Source organism: Anopheles stephensi, chromosome 3 (assembly GCF_013141755.1).
Source record: "Anopheles stephensi strain Indian chromosome 3, UCI_ANSTEP_V1.0, whole genome shotgun sequence".
NCBI lineage: Eukaryota > Metazoa > Arthropoda > Insecta > Diptera > Culicidae > Anopheles > Anopheles stephensi.
The window spans coordinates 87,053,703-87,074,010 of NC_050203.1; the positions used below are offsets into that span (position 1 = coordinate 87,053,703).

A 20,308-nucleotide genomic window follows, 5' to 3' on the forward strand; every position below is an offset into this window, starting at 1 on the left:
ACAATTCCACTAAGATAAAATTTAAACTTTCCCGCCAAAATCATGCCGTTGCCAAGCAACGTGGAACGAATGCGAATGCCCCGATGAAAATTCTATACTCCCTCTGTGAAAGTGGTGGGTTAGAAAGGGATGCACAAATGCATAAGCTTCACCCTGAAAGCTTTGCCATGTGCTTGGTGAAAGCTTTTTCATGCATCTCGCTCTCGCAACAGAGGCTCGTTGCTATCGTCTTCCCGATCCGTGGTTCAACACACCTCATCAAACAGGTTGATGAGGAATTAAACTGGTCCAGGCGTTTGATAAGGATGCAACTTGTGGTACAGGCTACAGTTGCTTCGCTAGTGAGTGAGTGAGTGAACATATGTAGTTTGAGAAGCTTAAACATTGGTGAAAATTTTGAAAAAAAGTCCCCAACTAGCAAGAAGTTCGTTTCATTTCCGAATGTACATCAAGTTGTTGCCACTGCCGAGTGTGAAACGGGCATTTCACTGCGATTGCGCATATTATTTCATAATATTGCGTAGGTGTGAGAGTGTTGTGTTGTTTTGGAGCGAAAGTAACGTGCCAAAGCAGCTGTTTTTCCTTGCTCACCCAGTTCACCAAATTAACACTGAAAAATTGTGAAAATTATTAAACAAGAACCACCAGCATCACAAATCATAAAGCAGCACGAGCACGATCTTGAATTTGGGTCTAGTTTATCGCCGTGACAACGTGGCGTCGCGCTAGGAATCACGCGTGCCGGCATGCCAATGTGAATAAATAAACCTCGCGACTCTTCGCGACACCCGGACCACCCATCCCATCCACCCAACACCGCTCAGTAATCAACATTGTGGTAAGCTCACCAACACAGTGGCAGTTTTCCCGAGAGACGCACACGCGCTGCGGCGCCAAAAATTGTCTTCGGCGCGCTTGGGAAAGTGCGTTTCCTTCAATGTGAGCTGTGCCGTGCAGTAAAGAGGTGCGTTTTTCTGGCGCGTCGTGTGTGTGTTGGGGATATGAAATTGATGGTGTCGAGCAGGAAGCGATTACTTGGTGATTTTTTGTTGGAGCTGTTAAAGATAGTAAAAGGTAAGTTGACGATTGCAACGGTCGTTTGCTCGTTCCCTCTCGCACTCTCGGGATCGTACAGTTGTGTAGGAAGTGTTAATTATAGAAGTCGGTGTTAATGAGACGTGACACCTGTCTAAGGAGAGTAAACAGAGAGCAACCGAGAGACCGGTAACGAGGAGCGTGTTTAGCGTCAAAGAGTCGCGTCCCCACGTAGCCATAATTATAGCATGAAATTTGATATCCTTCTCCAATATGCAGATGAGTTCTGACCGAAGCACTCTGCTCGATAGTCTGCGGGAACTGTACCAGTTCGGCGTGGTGGACTACAGCATGTTCGGTGCGATGCTGATCCTATCGGCTGCCTGTGGGATCTACTTCGGATTCTTCAAGCGTAGCTAAAGGAAGTAGCTCTGCAACACCGGAAAGCAGCGATCTCGATCGGGATAATCAACCGTCACCAACAACGGTTGAGCCTGCCGAGATCAACAAAACCGACAGTCCGTTCAGTTCGTCCACGATCGACGAATACTTGTTGGGCTCGCGGAAGTTGAAAGCTTTCCCAGTGGCGATGAGCCTCGTGGCAGGATACATATCCGGCGTGACGATTCTGGGAACTCCGGCCGAGATCTACAACTTCGGCACCCAATATTGGCTGATCGTGGTACCGATCGTGTTGACGGGGATCGCTGTATGCACCGTCTATCTGCCTGTGTTCTGCTCGTTGAAGCTGAACTCGTCCTACGAATATCTGGAGCTTAGGTTTAACAGACACGTCCGCTCGATCGCGTCCTTGATGTTTGTGATCGATCAGGTAAGAGTTTCCTCAAATCCACCTCATTCAGAGTGCTCATCCACTTCTCCCTACTATTTGTAAGATGCTGTTCCTACCGATGATCATCTACGTCCCTGCGCTAGCTTTTAACCAAGGTAAGCTTAACTGAATTCCTCTACATAGTTTTGCAAATAATCAAATGTTTCGTTGCAGTAACTGGGTTCAACTTGTACATTATTGGTGCGATCGTCTCCATAGTCTGCATATTTTACACTCTGCTGGTATGTATCGGCGACAAGAGTTGATTGGGAGAGTTCTGAGTTAATTCTCACCTAATTTTTGCCCTAGGGTGGCATCAAAGCGGTAGTATTCACCGATGCCTGGCAGGTAGTGGTGATGTTCATCTCCGTGGTGGTCGTCATCGTTATTGGCACGATCGCGATCGGTGGCCTGGACGTTATCTGGGATCGGTCTGTGAAAGGTGGACGGATAGATTTCTTCAAGTAAGCTACTATTCATGCTTTTCAGATTACAGGTGGGCACAGAGATAGGCGGCCATCCGCTGTGACGCGTATAGATAGAAGGCAGCAATTAAGGTTTATTAGGGGCGCTGTGTAGGCGACATGATAACAGCTAAGAAGCTACGGTGGAGGGTTCAGTTTTGACACACAAATCAAGTTGCGTTGTTTTGGCAATTGACCCCAGGTTATGGTATTGATTGGCTTAAATATCTGTTGGCCGTGAGATCGATTCTTGCTATCGGTCGACACGTGCGAAGATAATTTCCCACATCGATACGAGAAGCACATCAATCAAACAGTTTGATTAATTCATTTCTTTGTCGCTTCCTAAACGAGATACTAAAGATCGACCACCAGCGAAAGCGATAGGCAGCAGGCCAAACAATAGCGCGCATCTTGAATTGTGGGCACGGACTAAAGATTTCAAATGTTGTGCAAAAGGAAACTACAAAACTATCCCTCCCTGCTTCCAGCCTGAACCCCTCCATGTACGAACGGCAAACGTTCTGGGCCGTCCTAATTGGTGGCTTCTTCTACTGGACCTCCTTCAACTCGGTCAATCAGACGATGGTCCAGCGCTACATGTCCCTGCCGAACCTGAAGACAGCCCGACTGTAAGTGTGTAGGGGATGCTCGTTCGCTATGTTATCAGTCAGTTTTGTGGTGTATGATAATGCAATTGTTTCCTGTCTCGTTTCCTAGCTCCATTGCTATGTTTACCGTAGCGATGGGTGTGTTTGTGTCCGTTTGCTGCTATGCCGGGTTGCTGCTGTACGGGAAGTATTACGACTGTGATCCAGGCCACCGTTGGACTGGTGACGACGAACGATCAGCTGTTTCCACACTACGTGATGCAGTCGGTGGGGCATCTGCGGGGCATGCCGGGACTGTTTATTGCCGGTGTGTTCGGGGCCGCCCTTAGCTCCATGTCGGTTATCCTGAACTCGGTCTCAGCGGTCCTGCTGGAGGACATTCTCAGGGGAATGTTTCGCGTGAATCCTAGCTCGACCAAGGCAAACATCTTCGTTCGCTGTTGCGTAGTCATACTGGGGCTCACCTGCGCTCGGGTGTTTGTTCATCATCGATAAGCTGGATGGAATTCTGATCGTATCGGCAACACTGGCAGCCATTGCGAATGGTACGACGGGTGGTATCTTTACCCTGGGCATGTTGGTCCCGTGGAGCAACACGAAGGGAGCCCTGTTCGGAGGCATCGCTGGAGCCCTTCTATCTGGTTGGGTTTCTCTTGGTAGTCAGTTTGCAAGTGGTGCTGGTGAGAGGTTGTCCCACACAAGCTACCGGTCTCGGTGGAAGGATGCATCGAGGAACTGGTCGCAAACGTTACCTTGGCTACTCCAATATATCCTGACGAGAGTGGAGTGTTTCCCTTGTATCGGCTTGTCTTACCACTGGATAACTCCGATCGGCGTTACGACAGTGTTGATCGTTGGCTCGATCGTATCGTTCGTCACAGGACCACGAGATCTTCGTTACATCGATCCGGAGCTACTCTCGCCCGTCATACATAGGTTTTTACCCGTAGAATCTTTCAGCTATTATGGTACAGCGAACAAGAACTCTGCTATGTTTAGTGAGGAAATGCGAGCTACAGCGAATGCACAGGTTGAGAGCAACGTTGCTTACGGCTCGGAAAATACCGACAGTGTTCAGGTAGATAAGCAAGGTAAAACTGTGACAAAATGGTGAGATATTATAGAGAAATATTTAAGCGAGTAGATGGAGTAGACACTAATCGAGCTTAGTACAAAAGGGATCGCAGTAATTTAAAATCTAATCAGCATCGAGAAAGAAAAACAGAAGCAAATCTTCGAATTGATCTGCACAAACGTGATTTGACTATGTGATTCAAGAAGGAAAAATAAAACCTGAAATGTTCGTTCTGCAATTATTAGTTACTTTTGTCGAACACGATCATGTTGTCTTAAGCGATCAACTCGTCACAATTGGACGAGGTTAATGTTGGACAATATAATTGGACGTCTCACGCACACGCTTCGGGATGAAATCTATCCTTTTCTTGTTTGCTTGCCATCCTTTTTGTCTGTGAGCTGCTGTGTACTGCTTATCTTACAGGTAAGTGATATCGGAAAGCTGAAACGTTTTGTTTACATCTTAATCTTAGTGTCCGCGGCGTTTTTTTTCGATTCATTATGCATCGGCAAAGTGAGGTGGCATTGGGTTTCTCCTATAGTCAAATGAACAATGTCCAGCAGCAGCAGCATTCTGCTACTCATCATCGCGTCTTTTCTATCGCTCATCAATAGGTGATAAGATACAACCTGTCCCTTGCTCGGTGTCAGAATTCGAATTGCTCAATATTACGCGACCAAAGAACAGCGCCAGAAGACCGGACGCCGCCGGTATCCATTAGCTTCTCGCCAGCTACAGTTGCAACATTCCGTGGGTCAAGTGCCAAAAGACAAACTAACGCGTCGCGCTCAGCACATTTTGTTTTGGTTTGTTTAGCCAAAAACCAAGGAACGAAAAAAAAGAAAAAAATATAGCAAATCGAACATGACTCCCTTTCGAACGCACCAACATTCGTGCGAGCCACTCACACCATTACCGTCACGCCAAAGCCAAAGATAGGCAGGAAGGAGAAAAACGACAAACACGACCCACACGAGTCGGATCGCCGACCGGTGACGAGGATTGACGCGTGTGATCACTGGCTGACTGACTGCGGTGGCCCGGTGGTGCCAATGTGGTGCGTTCCCTTCTCAGTGCCAATTGTACTGTGGAACCGGTAGGATCGTGCAGTTAGCGAATTTCGGTTTGTTTTGTCGGGAAAAACTTGCCGAGTTGCAGCGCAGGAAGGTAATGTAACGGGAGTAATTAAAATTTCAAACAGAAACAAGTGCACGTGCCACACCAGTGATCGAGAAAAAAGGCAAAAAAAAACTACGTTCATTGATTGCGGCACATTGTAAGTGCGGGTACACGTAAAGAATGTTTGTAAATATAGCCGGCCAGCACGGGAACGCCGCTTGTGTGATGGACTGAGTGCGAGGGGTTCGCGTGGAAGGGGCAAGAATGCTCCCTGTTCCCGGAGACTTTTTACGGGGGAAAAACAAGTGAAAACGGAAGATAAATTTAGAAAATGCTATTTACTTTTAACATTTGTGACCCACTAACTACGGAACGGAGCACCGGGTTGGTAGTAAATGCAGCAAGTAACGTGGACCGAGCAACAATAACGGACAGTTTGACAAATCCATTGAACTTGGTAACGAACGTAGGAGGAGGCTGTGACTCGCGATCCTTTTCTGGCCAACTTGTTGTGGGCCCTTAAGCGATACTGATGTCTCCCTTCGGTTTTGGATCTTGAAATTATTTCACAACATGGAATAATGGTGGCAAATTGATTTATTGATTGGCGATCGCGCGGTGTGGTGATGGTAATGGAGAGTGTATCGCAATATCTTGTTTGTTGATCGCATCTTTAACGCTTTTAGGAAGCATGTTGTGATTAAGCTGGAAAGTAAATTCTCAGAAAAGTGATCTTAACCCCATTGCTTAGCGTTTCTCTAAAAGGATCGAGACAATCTACCACTACTCAAGTCCTTGCCATGTCACCCATGAAAGCCTTAATGTTGAACGCATGATATGTTGCTCATTGCCTTATACGATGGATACGGTTTGGACGAGCATATAGCCTGGATTTAATGTGGATTTAATGTGGACACCTGGAGACAAACGTCGGCAGGTGTGTTAGATTAAAAGACACGTGATCTCGGAGAGAGAGGGAAAAAAACGAAGAGCTTGGGTTTAACATGAACTGGTTAGCACATTGCGTGAAACGATTGACGCAGCGATCAATTTAGGATGTTAATTTATGCCTGTTTGAGTCGATTCTTTTGATCATGTTTGGTCAGTCTCATTCTTGGAGGATCACTTGATATCAAGGTTCCAAAATTAGCTGCGAATTTCTTGATCTCGAGACAGGTTTGCTTTACCGTTTCGTCTATATTTAGATGTCTGCACCCAGAAGCACAATGTCGGACAGCATCCGAGAGTTGTATCAGTTCGGCGTGGTCGATTATTGCATGTTTGGCGGAATGCTAATCCTGTCGGCCGCCTGCGGAATCTACTTTGGGTTCTTCAAACGTTTCAAAGGCAACCGTACGCCCGATGTGGAGGATGAACAGGACCATTTGCCTGCAGAAAAGCCAACCAATACGTTCGGATCAGCTACGATCGATGAATATCTGTTGGGCTCGCGGAAGTTGAAAGCTTTCCCGGTAGCGATGAGCCTTTGTGCGGGTTATATATCCGGAGTGACGATACTGGGAACACCGGCGGAGATCTACAACTTCGGGACACAGTATTGGTTGATCGTGGTACCGATCTTGCTGATGGGTGTGGCGGTCTGCAGCGTGTATCTGCCCGTGTTTTGCTCTCTCAAGCTAAACTCTTCGTACGAATATCTGGAGCTGCGATTTAATCCGTACGTCCGATCGATGGCTTCGGTGATGTTTGTTATTAATCAGGTAAGATTGGACGAGGATGAGGTGTGATCGATAGACTGAGCTTTTGAATTGCTTTACAGATGCTATTTCTGCCGATGGTGATTTATGTGCCTGCGTTGGCTTTTAACCAAGGTGAGTCGAACTCTCGGTAGGAAGGTTCGAGAAGTACTATAACTAAAGCTATTATCCACTCCCTCTTACAGTAACTGGCTTCAATTTGTACGTGATTGGAGCGATCGTATGCGTGGTCTGCATTTTCTACACGCTTCTGGTAAGCAATTCGGGCTGTGTTTAGCCACCGAAAAGTCAGTGAATCACCTCGCTCGCTTCAACTTCTAATCATTTTAGGGAGGCATCAAGGCGGTCGTTTTCACCGATGCTTGGCAGGTGGTGGTGATGTTCATCTCGGTCGTGGTCGTGGTCATTATCGGAACGACTGCTCTCGGTGGCCTGGACGTTATCTGGGATCGGTCGGTGAAGGGTGGACGGATAGATTTTTTCAAGTAAGCCTCGCATTGATTGATGATCGGTAGTTGAATTGAGATGGATGTCAAAAGATTTGGAGAATCGGTCCGTCTTATCTCTACTTTCCACCTGTTCTTCTTGTAGGGTGTGATGGTTGAGATTTGGTCTACACGCACTTTGATAAGATGGCTCTAATGCGTCATTTGTATTTCACAGCTTCACACCTTCGATGTATGAACGACAAACGTTCTGGGCCGTTCTTATTGGAGGATTCTTCTACTGGACCTCGTACAATGCCGTGAACCAAACGATGGTCCAGCGATACATGTCCCTGCCGAACTTGAAGACAGCCAAGAAGTACGTTACCTGCCTTTGAAACCTTAATGGTTTATTACATTATATCTTCTGTCATCCTCAGTTCTATCTACATGTTCGTCATCGGAACGGCGATCTTCATCTCGGTTTGCTGCTACACTGGACTGCTGCTGTACGGCGAGTACTTCGACTGTGATCCGGCCTCGGTAGAGCTGGTGAAAACGAGCGATCAGCTGTTCCCGCACTACGTGATGGAGTCGGTCGGACATCTTAGCGGCATGCCGGGACTGTTCATTGCCGGTGTGTTTGGAGCCGCTCTCAGCTCGCTGTCAGTCATTCTCAACACAACCTCGGGCGTGTTGCTGGAAGACATACTGAAAGGACTGTTCCGGATTACTCCAAGCTCGTTTGTGGCTAACATAGTCGTGCGAGGTAGTGTGGTGGTGCTTGGTCTTGCCGCTATGGGCTGTTTGTTCATCGTGGACAAACTGGATGGAATTCTGATCGTATCGGCAACACTGGCTGCGATTGGCAACGGAACGACGGGTGGTTTATTCACCCTGGGCATGTTGGTCCCGTGGAGCAACACTAAGGGAGCCTTGTTTGGAGGGATCGCCGGTGCACTTCTGTCCGGTTGGATCTCACTTGGAAGTCAGTTTGCAAGCGCTGCGGGTGAGGTTGTCCCACACAAGCTACCGGTCTCGGTGGAAGGATGCATCGCGGGACTCATCACCAACACCACGAATGTGAATCAAATATATCCCGACGAGAGTGGAGTGTTTCCCTTGTATCGGTTGTCTTACCACTGGATCACACCGATCGGCGTTACGACAGTGTTGATCGTTGGCTCGATCGTATCGTTCATCACAGGACCCCGGGATTTAAGTCACATCGATCCGGAACTCATCTCGCCCGTCATTCACAGGTTTTTACCTCGCGAATGCTTCAGTTACTACGGCACAGCGAATAAGAACCCCCAGGCTTTCAGCGAGGAAATGCAAACTCAAACAAGTGTCCCAGTAGAAGGCAATGCCACCGAGCAAAATGGGCGTGTGCGAAATTGATCATGGTAATGCTACCGGTGCAAGTAATAATTGAGTAGTCCTTCAGGGAAGCAATAGAACAAAATCCGAGAATATCACCGTCCTGTCACAATAACTACTGAATGGCCATAGTTCGTCATTGCCAGCACAAAACATTGCAATGTCTGTGATACATAATATCTGATTGTGAGTGTTTCTTCGAATGGCATTTTCGATATACTGATATACGAGATATATGACGAATGGAACATTAAGCATTTCGTTGAACAATACAAACCACTTTAACTCCCTCTATATCAGGTTCTGCTTACTCTTTGGTAATAAAAAATCCGATTAAATATCACACAGTCGATTTCAAAAATGTATTAAGTTATATTGTGATATAAGATCATCCTATTATAGCTACAAGTGAAGCACGAGATTGAATTTTACAACGAGGAATTGTACGGCGAAAAACTCTCTTCCTGGACGAAGTCTCTTGTTAGATTAGGCCAGATCCCAAAAAAACCTCCCCATAACAGAAACCCTTCGAACGAGGCTCCAGGAACGATGCCCCTCTTGGACCCATCTTGGACTAGCAGGAGAACTCTCAAGAATCTTGACTTCCATCAATGATCCTCACTAATTTTTCCTCGCATGATGAGAGAATTAATCAGATGAATTAGCTATTGAATATTTAAGAATTTGAAGGTATTGATAGCACGGAGTGAAATGAGTATCTTCCTGAACTTCTTTTACAGACCCACAAAGCGTTGAAGCATATAGCGAGAGTCGAATTACTCATTTTTTCGAAATAATTGAATGCCCTGCAATATAAGTGAAACATGTACGATGAAGTAGCATTTTTCACGTCAAAAATTTCGAACAAAACTCAAAAGCACGGAGCATGGGGATGGGAGCCGTGTCAAATTTTCAACCGGAAGAAGCCCGTGAAATCTGGGAACTGTTATGTCTGCCAAGCACCAAGGCTGCTAAAGGCAGGAAATGAGAGTTATGCAACGCTGGTTTGTTGCGATTTTCCGTTGCCAGAAACTCTAAACGCCACCAAAGCCAGCTCGGTGGCAGTATGTTTATATGACGAAGTATAGTTGGCGAATAAAAAGGGGGGAAAAACTACGGTGGAAAACTAACCCCACTAGCTTGGAGGAAAAGCAGCAGTTGTAAGCAGTATAATGAAATAAAACTTTCGTCTTGTCCGGGTCCCGGTTCACGGCCGTTGCGAGGCTGACGTCGGTGGCGTGTCGCATCCGGCTTCCGGTTCTTCCGAGGTGTTGGCGTATGCTGCGTAGTTGCAGCCACACAAATGGGAGGGAAAACAATGTACCACCGTTTAGAGAGAGAGAGAAAGAGGGAGAGAGGGAGACCGAGAGTGAGGGCATGTTTTTGGAGCTTTTTCCAGCGTCGGGTGATAATTCATCCTTTGTAGTGGCGCTATTGTTGCTTGAGGCACCACAAGTAAAATGTTGCTCCTCCTTGGTGGTTCTGGCTTGGTTTGACCACTTGTTTTCCAAAAGGGTGTAATTGGATCGAGTTGGTGTGTACTGCGTGTGGCTGGCTGGCTGGCTGGCTAGAATGTTATTAATTTATGGGCTTCTGTTGCTGGAACTATAATCGTTTTACATTTCTGTATACTTGTATTCATTGTGCAACTTTTCGCTTTCGGTGGTATCGGATTTATTCATTTGAATAGAAAAGTTTCACTTTAGTCCTTCATTTTTGTTGAGGAGAAATATTACAACCGGAGCAATCTCAGGTAGAATGCTATTTAACCCCCTGCGCGAATGCTCCTACTCATATTCACTGCATGACTAATTACTGCACTCCGGAATGTCAATGTTGACCTGACGTCGGTCATGACCGAGGATGATGGCTTCCGGTGCCCTTTCGAAACCCCTTGACTCCAGCGATTGTATTCCGAGCTGGGTAAATTGTTCGGAATCCGTACAAAACGTACGAGTAGCTGCATTGGCCACTCAGGGAAAGGTATTCCTTTCGGTGACTGGAGCCTCACATAACTTAGAGACAGGGTTTTCTGACAGAACTGGACCGAAAATGGGAATAAAATGTATACAATTTATTTCATCATAATGATATGCAAATATGTGCTCAAAATCTCATTCACTTCACCTGCGCACTTGCGTTCGTGTACGCACGGCCCCGCGATGAGGTCGCGCTCGGTGGTCGCCTTTCATCCGGAAAATTACACCCACATGTGAACCTTTCCGGGCGGGTTCTCGTGGTGCTTTATTAGAATGTGAGACGTCCAAAAGAGAAAGGGAGAGAGAGAGAGAGAAAAGAAATAAAATAAAATAAAACCGCCATGGATCGCAGCGCCAAAAAAAAGGTTAAATATTTAATTAAACGGCTACATGTGTGTGCGGACGTGTTTTTACGTGGACGGGGCGGACATTTTACCCGATTTATCTTTGACCGGAGTCCGGTGGGACGTGAGATCTTTCCCCCGCGTTGGGTCTGCCAAGGTTCCGCATGAAAGGATCATCAACACACCGAGCTGAGGCTGAGTGAAACATGCCAAGACCGGCCGTTGTTCTGGAGGGTGGTCGTGTGTGTGTGTGTGTTTTTTTAGCATGGTTATTGACCGGCAACCCCCGCCCGAAGTGAACTTTCTCTTGACGCAGATTTTTGGTAGCTTTTGGTCCTGCAAAACCTGAAGGACTGCATTCTGTATGGGTCGCTGTTCTCCGGTGCAGAAAAATCCGTATCCTTAGGTTTGAAGGGGGAGTAAAATAAAATTTCTACACAAAATTATTTACACTAACCATTAACTGGTTTCGTTTGAACCCTGGCTGGAAATTGCGTAAATTAAATGAAGGGTGCAGCACACAGTGGCCGCTTGGGGAGGATATTTCGTTGAGAAAATGGAGCATACAAATTAAACATGAAAGGTTTAGCTGTTTGCATGCGGTGAGGGACAATTTAATGCTCGTATGTTTTTCCTTTTGATTTTGTTTATTCTTTTCACAGGTTGAAGGTTTATTTAATTTATTTCATTAGATTGTTTTAGTATAAATGATTTTTAAGTTGCTTGTTAAAATGTTTTATTTACCCATTTTGTTTCATATTTTATTCTCTACTTTCCACATGCTTTGCTCGCTTGTTTGTTGAAGATTGATTTTATCCACCTTGTTTTCTATCTTGTTTTCTTTAATTGTTCTTCTTTTTCATAGGTTTTATATCCTTCTATAGCCTTACTGAAGCCTCTTCATATAAATGCTTCATACCTTCTCCATACTAATTCAAAAACTCAGTAAAAATCACTCTCACAACACTCTCTGCTCCGATTTGAATCGCTTCGCTAATGAAAGCCGCTTCCACCGAATTTGTTTTGTAAAGAAATTAGGAAGTAAAGCATTTCTCCACATTCGTCTGGGGGCGGGTTGTGTTGTGTGCCGTTGTACTACCACGAATTTGCCGGCCGGGAAAAACGCCGGCTGTCGCTGTTTTATTGCAAAGATTTATAATCGGATGGAATGGAGAATAGTGAAGAGATGTAAAAGAGATTGGAGCATTCTATTCACTGTAGCTCCAGCAGCAGCAGCGTGGAGCTAGTTTTTGGCTGAATGGAAGAAGAGCACGACTCTTTTCGACAAAGGAGGAGGGAAAACTGTTCTTAATCGCTAGAGAATGGAATGGTTTTCAGCACGCCGAAAAATCTGCACGATGTGTAGAGGACTGTGCACAAGTAGTGCTTTAGAATATTCTCTCTTTATTGTATTACGTTTGCTGAAAGTAATTTAAATAAGGAAGGCTTTCTCGTTCTGCCAACGTAACTTATCAATCCGCAAAACGCACCAAAGAATCACTTCTGCACCGTCGAGCACCCGGAAAGTCGGTTCCGTCGTTTATACGGAATCGCGCGTGCGAGAATAAATAATTTAAAACTAGAAAAATCAAAATCACGAACACCACAAACCACACCGGAACACATCCGGTCCGGAAGCATCAGCCTGTGCTGAGCGTTCCTTGTTTGTTGAGCACCAGAAGCAGCAGCATTTGATCCTCATTAAGACTATCTGTTCCACTGCTGGCTGCTGCAAAAGTCCTTTTTACTATCATAGCAGGAAACCCACTCTCTGATGCTTTCTCTCTCTCCCTCGGTACACGTGATATAGTGTGTCTATGCAAATAAGTTTTGGGGTTGCCTTTGAAAAGCGCTCCTTGTTACGCTAACCCTCCCCCTTATGGCACCCATACGAGGGTTCGGAAAAACACTGAAAGGCGCGATTTAGTTCAAGCATCATCAGCACGTGTGTGCTCGAAAAAACACATCATTAATGTTTATTTAGTTTCGGTAAAAATCACTCTATCAAATTTTCACCTGATGCTGCGGCAGCGGCTGTGTAGCCGTGGCGAACGATATGCATACACACCGCCGGATGGGTTCCGAAATGAAGGCAAAAAAGGACGAGCAGCGGTATTCGTGCGGTTGTTGTGAAGCTTAACGTTTCCTATCCGGCTGACGGATAAATCCTGTCAAATGTTGGCGCTGATGGTGGGATGAGAGTTTTACCCCCACCTAGTAGAAGGGGTTTCCGTTGCACCCACGGTGATACGTGAGGACGCACTATCAGCAACTCCAAAAAAAAAAGAGCCAACCTTACGAGGGAAAAACTATCCTTCAAGCCGATGAGAAGAACAAATACTTACGCCTCGCTCTCGCTCGGTTCGTTTAAATCCACTTAACTATTCACTCGAACAGCCCCACAACACAAACATACGAAAATGATTCCAATTCACCTCGCTCGCTTTGAAGCCAAACCGGCACTATTTGAGCCACCCACCGTCTAATGCTTTCGACAGTGTCGTTTGAAATTTGCACGTGAAGTGCTTTTTTCACGAACGGTTGGTCGGGTTCGAATAGAGCTTCAGAGCCCGTTTCACCACTCGGCACTGTTTACTATCGTCTTTTGAGCTGTTGTAAATGAAAAATCAAGTGAAGTAGAGAGTAGAGCCATCTTTTCCATGGTGGTACCGGTGTGGGACACCTTGCCATTTTGGGGTGGCGAGCTACGCATTTCCGTAAATTCGTTTGCTAGTCTTGCAAATATTAAGGTTGATTTCGTTGCGACGGTTTTTAAACGTTTTTAAATGAAGTGGTACGCGTTTTTTTACATTTTAAATGGGAGAAAATGTTCGATTCAAACCGTTCTCAAGTAAGCTGAATCAAAGCTTGAAGAAGTTTAGTGCGAATTGCATACATTTAGGCGCATACGCAATAAGGGATGCAGTTGACTGCATGAAACATTTTTCTACGGCAATCCTTGAGACTGTAGATAATTCGGACTTCAAAGCGAGCAAAACAAAAATTGAATAAACAGTGCATTGCACTACCAGAGAGCTTAACGACTAAGACCACATGTGGCATTTGTGCAAATATTTTGAACCAGACTTCAGTCGTTTCAGTCAAACAAATCTCTTCGGTGGGTCGGAAAAGGTCACACCCACGGTTAAATGTTCAAAAGTTAAGGCAAATCAAAGGCAGAATGCAGGATGTTCTGGGTTGTATACAAATGTTTGATAAGAAATGTTTATTATTAGCTTCAAGAAAGTATGCTGAGCAAGAGTAATTTCCCTAAGGCTTTTTTTAGTGTTTGTTTAGCTTTCGGTAGTTGATTTCCTCTGTCTGTATTTTTGACTACAAACCTCTCATTTTTCAACTTAAATCATAGTACTTAAGGAAATTTTACGAAAGTATAAAGAAGAAATGTTAAATAACCTTTGCAATGGTTTTCCACTTTTCCTGCTCATTTTCCCATCCCACAAGCTTTTGGGGAAAAAAATGGAAAACATTTTCGGAAATTTGTTTTGACTCCGTTAAAATAAGATGAGACGTGCGAAAATACCACAACCGGCACTGAGAAAGGATTCGTTGTTAATTTTATTTTTCCCGCGTGCAGAACAATTTCCCAGTCTATGGCTCGGATGGTTCCCTGCTCGGTGGCTTATGTGTGAAACCGATCACATAAATATAGCTCGTGTGTGGAAGCGAAGGAATTTCCATTTATGTTATTTAAAATTGAAACAATAAACGGAACGGGGGTGAAATGAAAACACAAAGAAAAAAAAAACAACAACTCCCGTTCAAGTTAAATAAAAGACAAAAATAGTAAGGAAAAGCCCACACTCCCGTTTTCCCTTTATTTCAGCGTTTGGGTTGTGTGTTGTGGTTTGAAAAGAATTTTAGCGCTGAGTACATTTCGTAAGCGTTTGGTGCTAAATAATTCCCATTATGTTATTTATACCGGACAGCTTCGGCTCGCCAGGATACGTAGGAGCGTGGATGTTTGTTTACCAAAAAAAAAAGCGAGGGAAAAACACAGCTACCACAAAGAGCTCATTGACGTTGTTCGTGAGGATTGTTATTATGCTTTTTTGGTCGCGAAAATGTGAAAATAAAAATTCCACCCCGTAGTATTGGTGCCGCGAATAACTTCCACTGTGGGGTTCAATGGGTGGCGCGAGATATTTGTTTTCCGTAACGAACGGTTTAAATATTTGACTGTTTGCTTTGCGTACGAAAAATGTGTGGTAAACGATGGAATTTGCATAAATACACAGAAAACTGTTTATTTATGTAAAGAATTCAGTTCCAAAAAGAAGTTCTAAATTTTTCTGAACGTGTCGAATTGTGTTGCCCAACAAAAGAAAAGGAAGGTAAGAAATGGAAAACACATTGAATACCATCCTAATGAGTTCTGCAAGTCATCTGTATCAATTTTCAAAAGGAATTCCACCACAAAACATCGTTTGATCTTAGGAACACGAAAGCTGACCTTAACCTCCTGACCAAAGGCACATTGATTCCCTTGCAGCACTGTCTCGGGGAATACATTTTATTTCTATTACAAAGATGGATTCAATTTCTTTCTAACACGACAACGCCAAGTGGGCGCATCAAAAGAAATTCCATTTGTCCACCCTCCTCCTTAAGATAATTGATACGAGCTTTGATACGATTGATTGCGGTTGAAAATAAATACGCCTGTCCGTTGGCCGGACGTCCGGTGGATTTGTTTTCGTTTTTTTTCCACCAGCAGCATGTGAAGGTGCTGGAAAAACATTGCTCCCGGTAAGCGGTACACGATCGCATTAAAACTCATCGCAATGATGTTTGCCGTGGACGGAGGACTCGCCAAATTGCCGAAATGGTACGCTATTAAATGTCACTGGATGATGTTTTGTTTGCTTTGGTTTGGCTGTTGGTGGGAGGAAAAGCGTTCTATAATCATCTTATCGATGACGATAACATCCTCCCTCGCCCAATATTAAGGCCGTATCGCCCCAGCAAGCTAGTCAGCTGTGGTTTCGCTGGGAAAACCGTCGGATGACAATTGACGATTGATGCTGTGCTGTTTCGAATTTAAGTGCGTTCAAGTGCGTTCGAACAAACACACATTTTAGGAGGGAGGGGGGGGGGAAGCTCTGGATGGGAGGAAAAACATTTGGCCAACTGCCAGCGAATGACATTTAATTGACCGGTAATGAGTGATGTTCTAAAGTGATGCCATTTTGATGCGCTGGCTGTGGCCGATTATCGTTCGGCACAGAACGCACGGCGAAAAGCGATGGAAAAACAACACGCTTTACCGAAACATAAGCTGACGATAATCCGGTGTTTAAATCCGTTTGGAAAACCTCCCTCGAGACGCACACACACACACACACGTGCTGGACACTGTGCACGGTTTTATATTCAAATGAGCAAAAATGTGGGAAGCTACTTACCGGATCACGGCTCGATTCGCGGACCATCCAGCCATTATGCCTAGACAACTGGCCGGAAGCTGCCACCGGGAAGCTCTTTAAGGGTGGATCACACCCGGCAGTGCCGCTATTCATTTCTCACTAGCCGTGCCAGCATAACATCCTGCCAATAATGCCACATTATGGCGATGGGGGCATTTTCCTGGCAAAGCCTTCCACCCGACCCATTGCCACACTGTCGACGGGTGGCAACGACGGAAAAGTCGGATTTTCGGTCGGTAAAATATTTAAGCTCGCGAAATGGCGCAATATGGGGTGGGGATGGGGTGGCGGTGGGTTTTTAGTTTTGTGCGTTCGCTGAATAATAGACGATCATCGGTGTGGTTGCGAACATCGTGTGGTCCGGTGACAGATTTTCGCGTTTATAATTATCCGTAACGTGCCAGTGGCCGGATGTCCGGCGACGTTTTCGCGGTCCGCATTGTTTGAGCCTGTTTTGGGCGGTTTTCTCTTCTAGTACGGTACGGCACTCCGTATATTGACACCTCGAACGGTGCGACACCACGTCTCCCGTCACGTGATATGACTATGCCCGGATGTGTCCAGGGGTTTGTGTTGATGGTGAATGGTCGAGGTAAATGAGTCAATTATGAGTTCCTATGTCAATACGTCTCTCCGTCGGTAGAAAAGGGAAGAAAGTTTGTTTGTGTCAGCGGATGACTTTAATTGACACGAGAAGAACTGGTGTTTAATTCGAGTGAATAATAGGTAAACGATAGTCAATTGAGAAAACAAATGATAAATGGTATATGAAGTTAAAACAATGAAAGAAACTCTAGATCGGTGTATTACCTTTTGAAATACTGATGAGCAAAGATAAAAATAGAAGAAAGAAGGAAAATATCAGAAATAAGAAATTAAAAATCAGAAGAAACAGTAAAGAAAGAATGTTAAAAATTGCAATGCAATAGCACAGTAAGATAGGATAAAAACTAGAGCCATAAAAGTTGATGTCTCGAATGATAAAAGGAAGATTTAGAAAGTTTACAAGACAAAAAATCAAAAGGAGCATCAGATCAAACAAGCTTAGATGAAAACAGAAAAAAGGAAAAAATAATTCACAAGACACACGACTCATGTGCTTCGAGTTTAAAAGTAATTAATAAGTAAGTGCTAAAAGAAAATTGGAGTAAAACAAATATAAAATAGGAGATAGGACATGAGAAGACAGAAAAACTGAGTATAGAAGAACTTGTTTTACGCTTTGTGAAAGCGATTTAAACAGAAAACTAATTATGATCACGCTCATATAATAAATGCATTCGGAGAAGAGCAAACTCATGTTAATCTGATTTTCCCATTAATCGCTCTAACAATGTGCCGATCGGCATTCATTCATCTGCGGAAAAAACAAAACAAGGCGGGTGTTTTTTTGTGGCCAAACGGAAGGGCTAATTTCCCAACCACATGTTGTACGCTCCAGCGTTGGGGAAGAGTTGTGGAAGCATCGGTGGGTACCACAAACTCGCAGCACTGCACTCGCAAATTGTTATGTAGTGAGATAAAATTTTAAAATCAAATTCTGAACAAAGCACGACTGACGAATAAAATGGGGGAAAAAAACAAAACTGTTAGCGACAGCCGGCCCACATTGAGCGTGATTTGGAGCGAATTTAGCAGGCAAATCAGGTATTGGGCGTCTCCACCGGCGCTATTCCTCCGAGCAGGTGACGTGTTGCCGATTGAATAAATCATATTAATGGATTTTCGAGTTAGGACTGCATGTATGCATACACGAAGCGACATACGATCAAACACAAATCGCACAGCGGCAGCAGCGGGGATGTTGAGATCGAAGGGAGGAGGATAGTTCGCAAGGGTTTAGGTCTCGATCGTTGGTCAGCGTCGAATGCTGGTGACTGGCAGGTCGCGATTCGGTCCGATATCCGCGGTGCCATTTTCTATTACGCTCACGTGCCCTTGTGGTTGTCGGTTGGGGTTCGGGAACTAGGGAAGAGTACCACGGACGATGCATAGAAAATCTGTCTGACAGTGATGGTGATAAAAGTGCAGTTTGAATAAAATATCAATCTTCGTCTGTTGCATTCAGGGCAAAAGAAAAATCTCTCTATCTCTAGGGTTCGTCCGAAAGGGGATAGCGCTTTTAACAAAGTGATTTTTTCCCAAAATTTCCCACAGTAAACTCTGACTGTTGTTAGATGGATTTATTATGAATTTCTGAATTCAAAACCTAAAGCAGCTTCAACTCCAATTTCTAGTCCAATGAGACGAGTAACCCTGCACTGGAGCTTAATTCCTCGGAAAGGTAGATCCTGTGCACTTTTATTAAACCTGGTTTGGCCATTTTTTCCACATCATTTCCCGAACTCATGTCACCGTGTTTTGGGACACCGTTTCGATGCAATCGAATGCATTGCCTGGCATCGCGGAGGTCAGTTGCACTCTGCGTCCATTCCCAGGACATAACTTGCATAAGAAAAAGGGGACTCTTTTTTAGCTGCGTGCGTGTGTGCTACCTTTCCCCGGTCACAAGGGCAATTTGCAACCGTTTCGAATCTGGCCAAATCGAGCCTCCTGAAGTCCGTCCTGTCTGGCCGAGCCAGTGCCTGCGCTCTAATCGTTTTGACACAGGCAAAGTTGATCGAAGCACGAAAACTTTGCGGGGGAAAAAATCTCTTCCGATGCACAAAGAGAGATGCGTGGGTTTTTTTTTGGAAAAAGTTTGTCCCTTCATTTACTTTTGAGGCTACAAAAAACTGCATTTTGGTGCAGTACGGTAGTTAGTGGCCGTACGAAACTACGTTCCCAACGAAACGCGTCCTATTCATTTGCGCTGCAGCCCTTTGCATGTGTGTTTGCGTTGGCAAACCGATGTTAGTTAAGGGACCGAAATTCGCCATTAAATATTTGAATAGTCGAACCTCCCGAAACACCCGGGGAGTGCACAGAAAAATGCATTTCTCTCCGGTGTGGCACGGTTTTAATGTGTCGTCGTCGTTCAGATTCTTGCCTGTGCTCGGATAACCGGATTGGCGAACAAAGGTCCGTCGTGCACAGGGTTTTGGGAGGATGGAAAAAACTGTCCTTCAGTAGGAATTACAGTTTGACGTGAGCCGTTTTAGCGTCGTAGTTGCACCGTGTGGACCAGGGAGGGGCGAGGCCCTGGCCAAACGAATGCATTTTTGTGGAGAATGCCCTTTTTTGCGCTGTGTCTCAGCAACTGCAGAAAGAAAGCTACTACTGGGAACTGGTCAGTTTCATTCATACAAACTGCACAAAGATTTCACCATCAGCCATGGCGGTGGGTTTTGCAAAAAGTGCATCCCGCATTTGGAATGCTCTACAAGGAATGCAGTTCCGTTCATCCGCAGACTGTAGTGTAAATATTTCATGAGGTGAAAATGTGTTAGTTCCGGTACAGTGAAGGTTGGTAGAGCTCGATGCGAATTTTTGTTTAAAGTACTGCTGATATTTGTACATATTTAGAGCACTTTTTGGGATCTTATTTCTACAAAGAAAAATGTTTAGGAAAAAACGGGGCATAACACTCATTCCTCAAAAATAATATGTCCTCCACGGCCAGCGCCACAGCTCGTCTCCTGCGGCTGGACGATAATTTCATTTACACTTTACCCTTTTTAGTAAGTGTCCCACAGCGTGGGTTTTTTCTCTTTCCCAAGGATTATCCCTAGGCTTTTTTGTGCGGCAATAATATCTCTCTGCGTCCTTCTCACATGCGGGTGGTCAGTGCTGAAACGATGATGATGAGGATGCGTTCTGCATTCGTAGAACCTAGCGCCGAACGGTGGTTTGCCTGTGTGGTAAATATGTTTTTAAGCGCTGTCATCCGCAAAAGAGCGACCAAACGTGGGACTGCCATGCCAACGGGACACGGACCAA

At 45.0% G+C, this 20,308-nt stretch overlaps 1 protein-coding gene and 1 pseudogene across 1 annotated transcript; both read left to right on the forward strand.

Moving 5' to 3' along the window:
• The first annotated feature begins 76 nt into the window (after positions 1 to 76).
• LOC118514033 lies at positions 77 to 4,255 on the forward strand (annotated as a pseudogene).
• Positions 4,256 to 4,679: 424 nt separating this feature from the next.
• On the forward strand, positions 4,680 to 8,958 carry LOC118514035 (sodium-coupled monocarboxylate transporter 1-like). Its single transcript, XM_036060511.1, has 7 exons — positions 4,680 to 5,187; positions 6,345 to 6,860; positions 6,920 to 6,971; positions 7,043 to 7,110; positions 7,188 to 7,342; positions 7,521 to 7,661; positions 7,723 to 8,958. The coding sequence occupies exons 2-7, from the start codon at positions 6,345 to 6,347 to the stop codon at positions 8,681 to 8,683; spliced, it is 1,893 nt and encodes a 630-aa protein (XP_035916404.1). The 5' UTR covers positions 4,680 to 5,187; the 3' UTR covers positions 8,684 to 8,958.
• The last annotated feature ends 11,350 nt before the right edge of the window (positions 8,959 to 20,308 follow it).